General features: G+C 59.2%; 1 protein-coding gene across 5 annotated transcripts; it reads right to left on the bottom strand.

Annotated features, from left to right (window-relative positions):
- Positions 1-417: 417 nt before the first annotated feature.
- On the bottom strand, positions 418-10,384 carry PRRG3 (proline rich and Gla domain 3). Of its 5 annotated transcripts, none has more exons than XR_008433487.1 (5): positions 10,326-10,373; positions 7,112-7,153; positions 6,335-6,908; positions 5,265-5,446; positions 3,282-3,358 (listed from the first exon to the last, which is right to left on the bottom strand). XR_008433487.1 is itself a non-coding variant. In XM_053956008.1 (4 exons), exons 2-4 carry the CDS (start codon positions 7,116-7,118, stop codon positions 2,160-2,162), a joined length of 705 nt encoding a protein of 234 aa, XP_053811983.1. In that variant the 5' UTR covers positions 7,119-7,153; positions 10,326-10,384; the 3' UTR covers positions 418-2,159. The 5 variants fall into 5 exon arrangements, 2 of the variants coding, with proteins under 2 accessions (XP_053811983.1, XP_053811984.1); XR_008433486.1 differs by lacking the exon at positions 3,282-3,358 and adding an exon at positions 4,973-5,165 and having other exon boundaries at positions 10,326-10,372; XM_053956008.1 differs by lacking the exons at positions 5,265-5,446; positions 6,335-6,908 and adding an exon at positions 418-2,696 and having other exon boundaries at positions 3,198-3,358; positions 10,326-10,384.
- Positions 10,385-10,438: the final 54 nt, after the last annotated feature.

The raw sequence follows: 10,438 nt of genomic DNA, 5'->3' as shown, positions 1-10,438 counted from the left end.
CGGCAGTTTTAAACACTTCTGAATGGGGACAGGGCCCGAGACCTGACCGTAAAATCTGGGTTTGAAAGGACTTAAAATAAATCCCCCGCTGCCCTAGTCTTGCTATTTAAAGGGGATTATCTAAGGGGTTTAGGAGCGCACGGAGGACGGCAGGACAAGCTATGCACCTCAATCCCCTCAGAAAACCTCTCTGCATCTCACCTGCCGGCAGCTCGGGGCTCGCGGGACACCTGCTCAGGTTTCTCAGAGGGTACCCCACATGGCCAGGTGAAGTTCAGGGCTCCAGGTGGATGTGTGGGCTTCACTCCCAGACACTCCCATCCTCACTGGGATGGGTCCAGCAGCCGTGGCAGGGGTTATTGGTGTCACTGTCCCCCACAACACCCTCTGGGGGAAAAAGCCACCCTGTGCCACTCAGACCGTGAGGGTTTTTTAATAAATCCCTTTTCGTTTTTGCACAGAAATATACCAAGTCTTACAGAATACAAACTGCAGGGATAATGACCGAGCATCAAAGACAGAGGATGCGGAGCACCCTTGTGTTTCCCTCCGGTGCTCTCTAGCTCTGGCCCTGACACTCACTGTCAGTTCTCCCCATAACCCCGACCTGCTAAGGCTGGGCAGGGGACAGGCGAGGTGCCAGCATGTCCTGCCCCGAGAGCAGCCACGCTGGGCAGGCCTCAGCTCTGGGCTGAGGGCACCAGCTGCGAGGGCATCACTGGGGCCGGGCGGGATGCAGGCCACTGATGGATGAACAATAGCCTTTTGGTGCTGGTGGAGAGGCTGGTGCTGGGTGAACACCGGGTGCTGGCAGTGCTGGGAGCTTCTGGGCTGCTTCTGGGGGGGGTTGGAGGACAACCCTTGTATTAATCCATCAGACATGACTGGGGAAGGACAGCCCCGTTGCCTGGACCCTACAGGCAGCTGCCCAGGGAAAGGGGACACTGATCCCACAGCAAAGCACCTGGCTCTGCCCTGCCCTGGCAACACAACCACCTGAGCAGGCTTGGCCCTGCTCCTGACTGTCAAGGCACGGTCTGTGGTCTTGTGGCTCCTGTCAGCAGGAGTTCCATGCCACAGCCCTGGACACCAAACACTCAGCCCACCCGAGAGCTCAGGAGGAGAGTGGGGTCTCGCATTCCACTGTACCTGCTCTGGAAGACAAAGAGCCCCAGAGAGAGGAGCCAGGCAGGGCAGAGAGGTTTAGGGTAGGGAGAGGGGAGGTTTGGCCTGTCTGCAGGCTCTCTCTCGCCTCTGGGGCAGACACCAGACAGACCACGCTCCAGGAGAGAGCTGAATCCCCATCACTTAAAGCCACGAGACCACATTTGGGTCCGGGTCAGAGAGGACCCCCTTGGCCAGCTCTGCAGCAGCCAGACCTCCAGCTGCTCAGCACCCACAGGGGGAAAGCAGAGAGCATCAGGAAAAGGCCCTGCTACTCCAAAGTCACTTACCTCAAGTACAAGACCACCACAAGCCCTCTCTCCCTTTCCAAAGAGATCTAGGAGATCAGAGAGCGCCTTCTAGCTGCTCCTCCCTGGTCTTCACACAGCAAATATCACTACAAACACCACCGTGTGGACCGGGCTCCCCACTCCCACTCGGCAACAAATCCGCATGGGGGAGGCACCATCTCCCCACAGAGCTGGCCCCACCAACTGCAGGGATGGACAAAAATTTGCCACACCAATCCTGCATCTCCGTCACCTAATCAGAGCCCTGAGCAGTAGAACAGGGCCCAGGGAGGACATGGGGTGAGGCTGAGCAGCAGCCCAGGGAGGCAGCAAGGCTGCTCTAATCGTGGGAAATGTCATGTCTGTTTGAGGGGGAAGTGAGGAAATCAAATGCACCACGGGGTGACCCCCCACACTGAGCCAGGAACAAGCTGCTGCTCGGCCCTGGCTGCTACAGCACTTACGTGAGTGGGGAGTGAGGGGCAGGAGATGGCTGGCTGGCTCCAGAGCCATGCCACAGCCCTGCCTCACCCCACCTGGGGACAGCTATTTTTGGTTAGGAGGGTAAGGCTATTGTGTGATGGCACCAGATTGTACAGGTGAGACGGGGGCCTGACGAACACCTGAAGGGGGTCCCAGGCATGGCGAGGGGAGGGTGGCTGGGTGAGTGTGAGTGTGTGACGAGGCAGGAGGGAGGCAGACCCGCTATTTGGCCGCGGCAGGGGCCGTGGCCACGATCTCTTCGTACTTGGGCGGAGGGTCATTGTAGGAGACGCTGGTCTCCTCGCCGCTGCTGCTCTCCGGGTGGCCCGTCACCTCCTCGTAGGAAGGCGGGGGCGTGGCACTGGACAGTCTGGAGAGGACGGAGACAGAATGCTCTGGCGGGCACAGGGTGCCCTCTGGCTGGGGGGTGCCCCCGGCTCTGGCATCCCCAGCCCCCCGGCTGCTGGCTTCCCGCTGGTACTGGGTCTCCCCTTGGCTCTGCGACCGCTCCCGGTACACCATGACCCTGGGGAGGCTGCGGCCCGTCCGGCTGGCCAGGTAACGGTTCTGGGCGTAGGAAGGGCGGTGGCGGGTGGCCTTTTGCAGCTGGCACCTCCAGATGATGAAGAGGGCGATGACTATGAGAAGAGCCACTCCCAAGAGGGGCACCACCACGTACATAGCGTCAGAGCGCTCCGTGCTGTGCCCGGGGTCCTTGACAGAGTACACAGAGCTGGTGTAGCCTTTCCAGAACTCCATCTGCGACGGGAACAGAGAAACAACCATCACGTGCTGCAGGTGGGAGAAGGACCCCAGCCACCACCAGCAATAATCACCGCCCTCCCCAGGCCCACAAAAGGGGCAGCACTGTGGATGTCCCCCACCCCTGAGGTGCTGTGGGAACCAACGCAGAAGGACCCGGGAACATCCCTCAATATCCCACAGCAAGCAGGGAAAAATTTATTCCACACCAAGCCCAGCCTAGAGAATCATGGACAACAGCACAGATTTGCCACACGTGCCGTGGGAGCGCCAGCTCAACCTGCAGCTGTGGGCAGGGAGTCCTGGCAAAAGCAAGGTGAGGCCATTGCCTGGGAAGGGAAAGCCATGCTGAGAAGTGAAGCCACAACACGCTGCCTGCAGCCAGAAGAGGACAAAGGGAACAGGAGAGGCTGTTCCCCCGGTGCTTTCCTTCTGTCTCCAGCCTGCTGAAGTGCTCCCCTCCCACATGCAGTGGGGAGCAGCGCAGGACAAACGCACCGTCTTCTCCTTGTTCTCAAACACCTCCTTGACCTCCTCATAGCTGCAGACCTCCTCGATGCACTCCCGCTCGATGGTGCCCTGCCGGATCTCCTCCAGGAAGCCATTGGCTCTGGGAAAGCGTTTCAGGAGCGAGTGGGCATTCCTGGCTCCCAAGAACACTGCAACACACAAGGCAGAGACATTCTGAGCAGGGACAGCCCCATACCTGACCTCTGCCCAGCCAAGCTTTCCGACCCAGCTCCCTGATGCCACATGCATCCCCAACACCGAAAACCCAGGGCTACAATCACGTAGGACAGCAGGTAGGACAGCCAGAGTGGCACAGGACGGACTCTTGGGGTCTGCCCAGAGACATATGGCACCGGGAGCCCTCCTGCCAGGGCTGAGGTGCTAGAGACATCAGAAACAGCAGTTGCAGCCACACAGGGCAACTGAGGAAGAGACAAAAGGCTCCAAAAGTATTTGTTTCCAACCTTCTGCCCCTGATGGATTTTATCTTTCTGCCCCTTTGCTGCAGGGCAAGGGAGATCCCACTGAGAGAGCAAGACCCCACAGGGCTGGGACACAGAGCTCTGCCAGGACACGGGGCCAGCACCAAGAGGGACTCACAGCCCACAGTTCAACACAACAGCCTGCTGGAAGCTGGTGTCCCTGCTGCCAGCTGCTCAGGGGTCATGCAAGCTCAGGTGGCATCGAGGACTCTGTTCAGGCCCCAGAGAAACCACCCTGTCTTCTCCCAGGCCCAGGACAACAAGGGCAAACATCCCCAAAACACGGGGACAGCACAGGGGGATGCGAGTCAGGGGCCTGAGCAACCTCTCCTCACACAGCATCGCATTCTCATCCCCACTGTGTTTTGATGCAGAGGCCTCACAAACTTTCCTCTGCTCCCAAAGCCTGGGAGACTCCTCAAGTCTTCCCACAGCACATGCAGTCCTGAAGCCAGATGGAGCAGGAACAGCACCTTCCTCCCTGCACGGGAGACATCAAAGCCTCTCCTGATATCCTGCAGGAGGGACACCTCCATGGCTGCAGGAGGCAAGCACCTGCCAGGACCTGCAGCAGCACAGGAGGCAAAGAAGCTGTTTGCTCAGAGAACAGAAACTTCACACAAAACATGATCCTTCCAGGATCCAAACACGCATTTCATGAATGAGTGTTTCCACAACGCTGATCAACACACTCATCTGTAGGCTGGTTCCAGCTCTTCCCACCAAGCCACAAAATCCTGCTGCTTCCCTTGGGAAGATGAATCAGTTCAGCTGGGTGATCCACAGGAACCTATTTACCTCCTTCACCCTCAGGCTCAGTCTTCCACTGGATCAACAAGGTGAACCCATTCACACAGCAGCAGCATCAAAGGAGGCAGGGGGACAGAATCTCCCAGCTGACCAGCTTGGTGCTAACAAAATGCTGGCTCCACAAGCAAAACAGTCAGTGTAAAGCCACCAACTTCTTTCCTTAGGAGCCTTTTGCCAGGGAGAAAGGCAAGTTTCCTTCTGCTTTACCTTCCATGTATCCTGCTGCTGAAACAAATACAGCAAGGTATTTGTGAGTATTTGGAAATATCAACAGGGACAAGATCATGGTGTAATAAACAACTACTACGGTGCTACACCAGCCTGGGCTTGGAGGCACTGAGCTGCTTTTGTGCTGTGTAGGTGCATTTCCCCCTCGTGATTTATTAATGCCTTGCTTCTCTGAGAGTTTGCAGAGGGCTGAACCACTGAGGTGTGAATGAAGAGCAGCATGAATGATGTGAGTCACAGATCTTCCCTCAGAATCGACTTTATTATGCAAACCATTTTTTTTTTTTTTTTTACAAGGACAACCGAAAAAGCTTTTTCAAGAGGCACAGAAGGCATCTTGCAGAAGGGCAGGGATCAGCTTGCCTTGGCTTTCACAGTTGAGGAGGGCTATCCTGGCTGGAGAGGAACAGGCTGGCAGGCTGACCTTGTCTTGAGCCTTTCCAGAAGGAGATGAAATTTTACAAAGACAACATTCATTCTGCAAATGTCCTGTACTTTGCTGGAGAAGTCTGGCCTCACCTCCTTTGCCTCCCACCTTGATCAGGCCGTGGTATAAACTCTCCCCTCCTTGGCACTTGAGCCTGAGACTCGGATTTCAACTTCCTCAGCACATCTTAGAGCAACAGGCTCGGCTGCAGATCTCACTGTCAGGGTTTTCCATCCCTGCAGAAAGCAGTCACTGGACCCCTTCCCTGCTTTGCCATGCTGAGCTGGCCACTAAGGTAGGAAATAAAAACAGACACACAGGCAGGCAGGTATCAAAAGCACTGTCCCAACTGCAAGCATGCTGTGGCAGAGGTGTGTGTTTTTCCCCACATGCAATTTCCCTCAGGGACATAGAAATGGCAGGAGAGCAGAAATTGAGTCACTGCTCCCTCCCCTTGAAAGTGCAGAGAGCTCCCACGTGGCTCGGGACCAGAGCAGGAGAACCACTGGCCCTCAGGAAACGAGCCTCTCATCTCTACTGGATCCCCAGCTGGCATGAAGAGCACATAGCCAAGCAGGTCCTGTCCCCAAACCACGGGGCTGAGGGGACCTGCCCATGCCCAGCAGCCTCAGTGCTGATCCCCTGTGCCTCTCCAAGCCTCCCCACACCAGCTGGAGAACCGGTGCTCAGGAAAGATCAGAGCTTTTAGGCAGGGGAAGCAGGAGCAAGGGCTGGGTTCACCTCATCCCTGCTGGGTTTCCTGGGGTGCTGCTGGCCCCTGGTGGACACCACCCCATGTCTCAGCTGCCCTGCTTGGGGGGGACACCCTGGGGCTGCTTCTCTGGGGAAGGACTGTGGCTGTGCCTGCAGAGGGACAGCCAGGGATGGCAGGGAGCGTGTGGTGGAGAACCTGCCCATCACCACATCCCCCCCTGCACATCGGGGTCACCGTGAAGGGGACACTGCCACCACAGGGGACACCTTCCACCAGCAGGACATGCTGGTGAGCCAGCACCTGAGCTCTGGGAAGGAGAAAAGGCAGCAGTGGAAGAAGACAGGGAGCCAGCTGGGCACCCTCCTCATTAACTCAAGTTTAAAGCAGCCTTTTAAAAACACTGCCCGAAGATCTCTGCTCCCTCCCGCACCGAGCACAGCACGGATAAAGAAAGAAGGCATACCTGTCATCCCTGGGGTCCTCCTCCTCCCCAGCGTGGCTACTGCCTCCACCTTCACAGCTGGCTCTGGTGACACTCCGAGCAAATCCCGAGATCCCAGACAGATCTCTCCATCTGCCCTTCACTACTGCCGTCCTCCTTACGCTCCCATCACAGCGGGGCACGCAGCCTCCGTGCAGGCTGCCCACGAGAGCCAGGAGGGAGGCTTGAGCCCAGCTCTGGACAGAGCACACAGCTGTCTGCAGCCTCGCCAGGCTCAGCCCATCTTTAGTGCTGGCCCAGCACTGCTCTGGGTGTGCCACAGCGAGCTCGGGGTGGGGCTGAGCTCGGCAGCTTCCACAGAACACAGAGCCCCGGTGCCACCGGCCCCACAGGGGCCCCCAGGGTGGGCACTGGCAGGGTGCCAGCCATGGGCACGAGGAGCACTGCTGATGAGAGATGTCAGCGCAGACGGGCAGCCCAGAGAGCCCTGGGGAGGCCCGTCCTGCACAGCAAGCACCACACAGAGACAGAAAGGCTGCAGCCTCCGGGTAGTCCCGGAGAGGTCAGACCTTCAGCACCTCCTCTCGACTCCCACCTTGCAGAGGGGAGAGAGAAGCACAAGTCAGGCCGGACCTCAGACCTCACCCAGGGCCCACAGCCGATGGCAGCTGCTCCCCACAGAGCATAACACCCCCCAAAATGCACAGGCACCCCTTTCTTGAGAGGAGGCTGTCAAACATCCCCCTTCTCTCCTCCAACACCACCAGCACCTCTCCGTCTTGCCTGGGGAGCACTTACTTGCCATGCTGCCTCACTCGGCCAAGGGGGGCTCCTGCCTACCTGCAGGGAAGAAAACAGGAGAGTCACTGACAGCTTAAATTTCCAAGCCAGTTTCAAAGCACAAAGCTCCGTTACCCAGGCTCAGATTCACGCAGAAAGCACGGTGCTGAGCGCTGGACCCACGACAGATCCCAGCCCAGCAGTGCCTCTGCAGAGAGCCAAGGATTCCAGCTGCCTCCCTGCTCTTCACCTGCCTGGAGGGGCTGGAGGGGCTCAGGGCACCCTCAGCTCCCAGGGAGAAGCAGGGCCCTTGCAGACCAGCCAAGCAGGAAGAGAAGAACTGGATGAAGGATAGACCCCATTTCTCACCAGCAGACGAGATGACCCGCATGTCAGAGACTGCTGGGAGCAGCCTGGTGCTCTTCCCTTCCACAAGAGATTGATGGATACAGGTGAAGCAATCATCTTATTTTAGAGCAACTTCACAGACGTGCCAGTTCTCACTTCTGCAACTCCTACCCACAATCTGGTTGTTGGGCCAAGCTAAGGGCAGCAGCAAGAGTGACAGAGCTCCCTGCACAGCCAGGACAACAGCTCTCCAGCTGGACAAGCACTCTTTGTGCTTCAAAAGCAAAACTAAACTAAACAAAACAGAAGTTAAACAAAGCTCTGCAGAAGCAGAGGATATCTGCTTGTTTGTCATGCTTTGTCTTCTCCCTGTGCTCAATGCCCCATGGATCAGACTGCCCTGGGCTGACTATTGCTGTGTGTGACACTTCCTGTGGCACCTCTGTCAGGAGACAGAGGGGACAGGACTGCCCAGCTCCTGCAGGGATTTACTGCAGATGAAGGAGCAAGCAAGGTGAGAAACAGCAGGAACTAAACCACACGCTGGCCTCAGGACTTTAGATATCCAGTTATTCCAAAAGCACTTGGATCTGCTCTGCTGGAGGGAGGTGAGGGACAGCACAGAGCTGCTCACAGGGCCAGCAGGGCTGGAAACACAGTTCTCCTTTCACATAAAAGGCAGGCACACAGAAGGGCTGATGCTGCACACCAGCACACCTCACAACAGCCACCTTCCAGTAAATGGAGCACCTCTCCTTGCCAACATCAGGTTTGCTGTGCTTTCCAAGGCTCCTACACCATAAAGGGGCAAGAGGGCATGCAAGCCTGGAGCTGTGTCCAGAGAGAGAAAGCAGCTTCTTCCCAACAGTTTGGGAAGCTCAGACTGCAAACCTCAGTCTGGAGTTGAAGCAAGAGCGAGGGAAAGCAGCAGAGCACCAGAAGCACACGGGAGGGGTCTGCTGCCTCCAGTGCCCCAGAGCCCAATCCTGCTTCTCTGAGCCCTTCTGGGGGATGTGAGAGGCCTCTGGATCCATGAATTCCCCCACAGGCTCTGAGCAGGGACCACCTGACCCACTTCTGCTGTCATCAGTTTTTACAAAGAGACCCAAAGCCCCAGGATAAAAGAAAGCACAGCACAGAGAGCATGCCACAGTTTCCACACAAACCCTCCTTGTTACGGGCATTCTCCCCCTCTGATGGACAGGAGAACAAAGACACAGAAAGAAGGATATTCTCACGTCACACATCAGGCAACAAATTTAATGCTGTTTGATTTCATTTACACTCTTTTCCTTTCTTCCACGTATCTGTGTCAATGCACCCAGTGCCACAATCAGGGAGGTGCACACAAGCCCCCCAGCCCGAGCAAGGCGGGTGAGAAGGGCAGACGTCCCAAGATGCTGATTTTTATTTCCACATGCAAATTCCTGGCCGCCTCCCCTGGCTCCAGCGAGCAGGAAAAGCTGGAGCAGTGCACACGCCGACGCCAAGGGGAGCAGCATCCCTCCTGCCCCCACGCAAGCTGAGAGAAGCCTGAAGCTGGAGGCTGACCTAGCAGACGCCCACCCATTCCCGATCCCCCCCCCCCTCCGGCTTCCCATCCTCTATAAATACCCCATCGATAGGAGGTTGCTAAGGCAACCGTGAGGAGGCGCGAGGGATGCAGCCATGGGAGTGAGGATGCTGCAGTCGCACATTTGTGTCTCCCCCAGGCTCCCCCCATCTCCGCCCCCGCTCCCGTCACTGCTGCCAGAGGAGGAAATCGTGCCGGGAAAACACGGAGCGCGCGTGGAGCCGGCTCCCCGCGGACCCCGAGGGGACCCGGGGGTCCGCTCTGGGAGGTGGCACCGCCTCGACAGGCTGAGGGTGGCACAGGCACGGGTCGGGGGCACCCACAGCGCCCAGTGACGCGCCACGGCGCGCAGGGAGGATGCCGACTGTGCCGGCATCACGTAGCCGCCGTGCCAGCGGCTCCGCTGGATCCCAGCAATGCTGGGGCTTTTCCGTGCCAAGAGCCACGGCGAGGAGAAGAGGCTACACCGGCTACGCTTGAGAGGGCAGAAAGCCTCGCCCTCCCAAAGCAGCCTCCACACCGCACCCTGCTCCCTGGCTGGTCCTCACGCTGCCCCGGCAGCCCCAGCCCGGCCCCTGTGTGCCCAAACCCAACTCCAAATGACACCCGCTGCGCTCAGCTTCCAGAGCCACCCCACGGCAGGGACCCCCAGCCCACCTGCCCAGGTGTGCAGGGGCTTTCCAGTGCCCCCTCAGCCTTCAGTGCCACCCCACGGCAGAGCCCTCAAGCCTAAGTGTCACCCCACAGCCGAGACACCCAGCTCACCTGTGACCCCACAACAGGGACCCCCAGCTTACCTGCCACCCCACGGCAGAGCCCCCCCGCCTACCTGTCACCCCAAGCGGGGTCCCCCTCCTCACCTGTCACCCCACAGCGGGGTCCCCTTCTTCACCTGTCACCCCAAGCGGGGTCCCCCTCCTCACCTGTCACCCCACAGCGGGGTCCCCCTCCTCACCTGTCACCCCACAGCGGGGTCCCCTTCCTCACCTGTCACCCCAAGCGGGGTCCCCCTCCTCACCTGTCACCCTACAACAGGGACCGCCGTGTCCCCTGTCACCCCACAGCGGGGTCCCCCGCCCACCTCCCCGGCTGTGCGGGATCTTTCCAGCCCCACCCTCCGCCCCACCGACACGTCCTCCTCGTCTCTGCCGCTCTGCCGTTCGCCACGCGCCCAGTCCCGCCGCGCCAGTCCCAGGGCTCCCCCCTCCGCGGCACCAGCCCCTTCCGTCCCGCTGCGGCCCCGCGGCCGCGGCCCCACAGCTCCGCTTTCCTGCCCCCGGCCCCGCCGCCGCACCCCGGCCCCGCCGGTACCTCATGGCGGCCCCGCGCCCGCCGCAGCCGCTCCCGCCCGCCGACGGGCCGGGGAGGGGAGGCCCCGCCCCCGCCACGCCCCCGCCCGCCCCTCGGCCAATCGCGCGCCTCCG

The sequence above is a fragment of the Vidua chalybeata genome, chromosome 14, assembly GCF_026979565.1.
Source record: "Vidua chalybeata isolate OUT-0048 chromosome 14, bVidCha1 merged haplotype, whole genome shotgun sequence".
Taxonomy (NCBI): Eukaryota; Metazoa; Chordata; class Aves; order Passeriformes; family Viduidae; genus Vidua; species Vidua chalybeata.
Note: the sequence above shows the minus strand (reverse complement) of the source record. Positions and strands in the feature narration are given on the sequence as shown.

What these genes read in the sequence shown, in the direction of transcription:
- PRRG3 (XM_053956008.1), bottom strand. An exon ending in TTGAGAACAAGGAGAAGACG is followed by an intron (nt 2,697 to 3,197) that starts GTGCGTTTGTCC and finishes TTCCCGTCGCAG; the next exon opens with ATGGAGTTCTGGAAAGGCTA.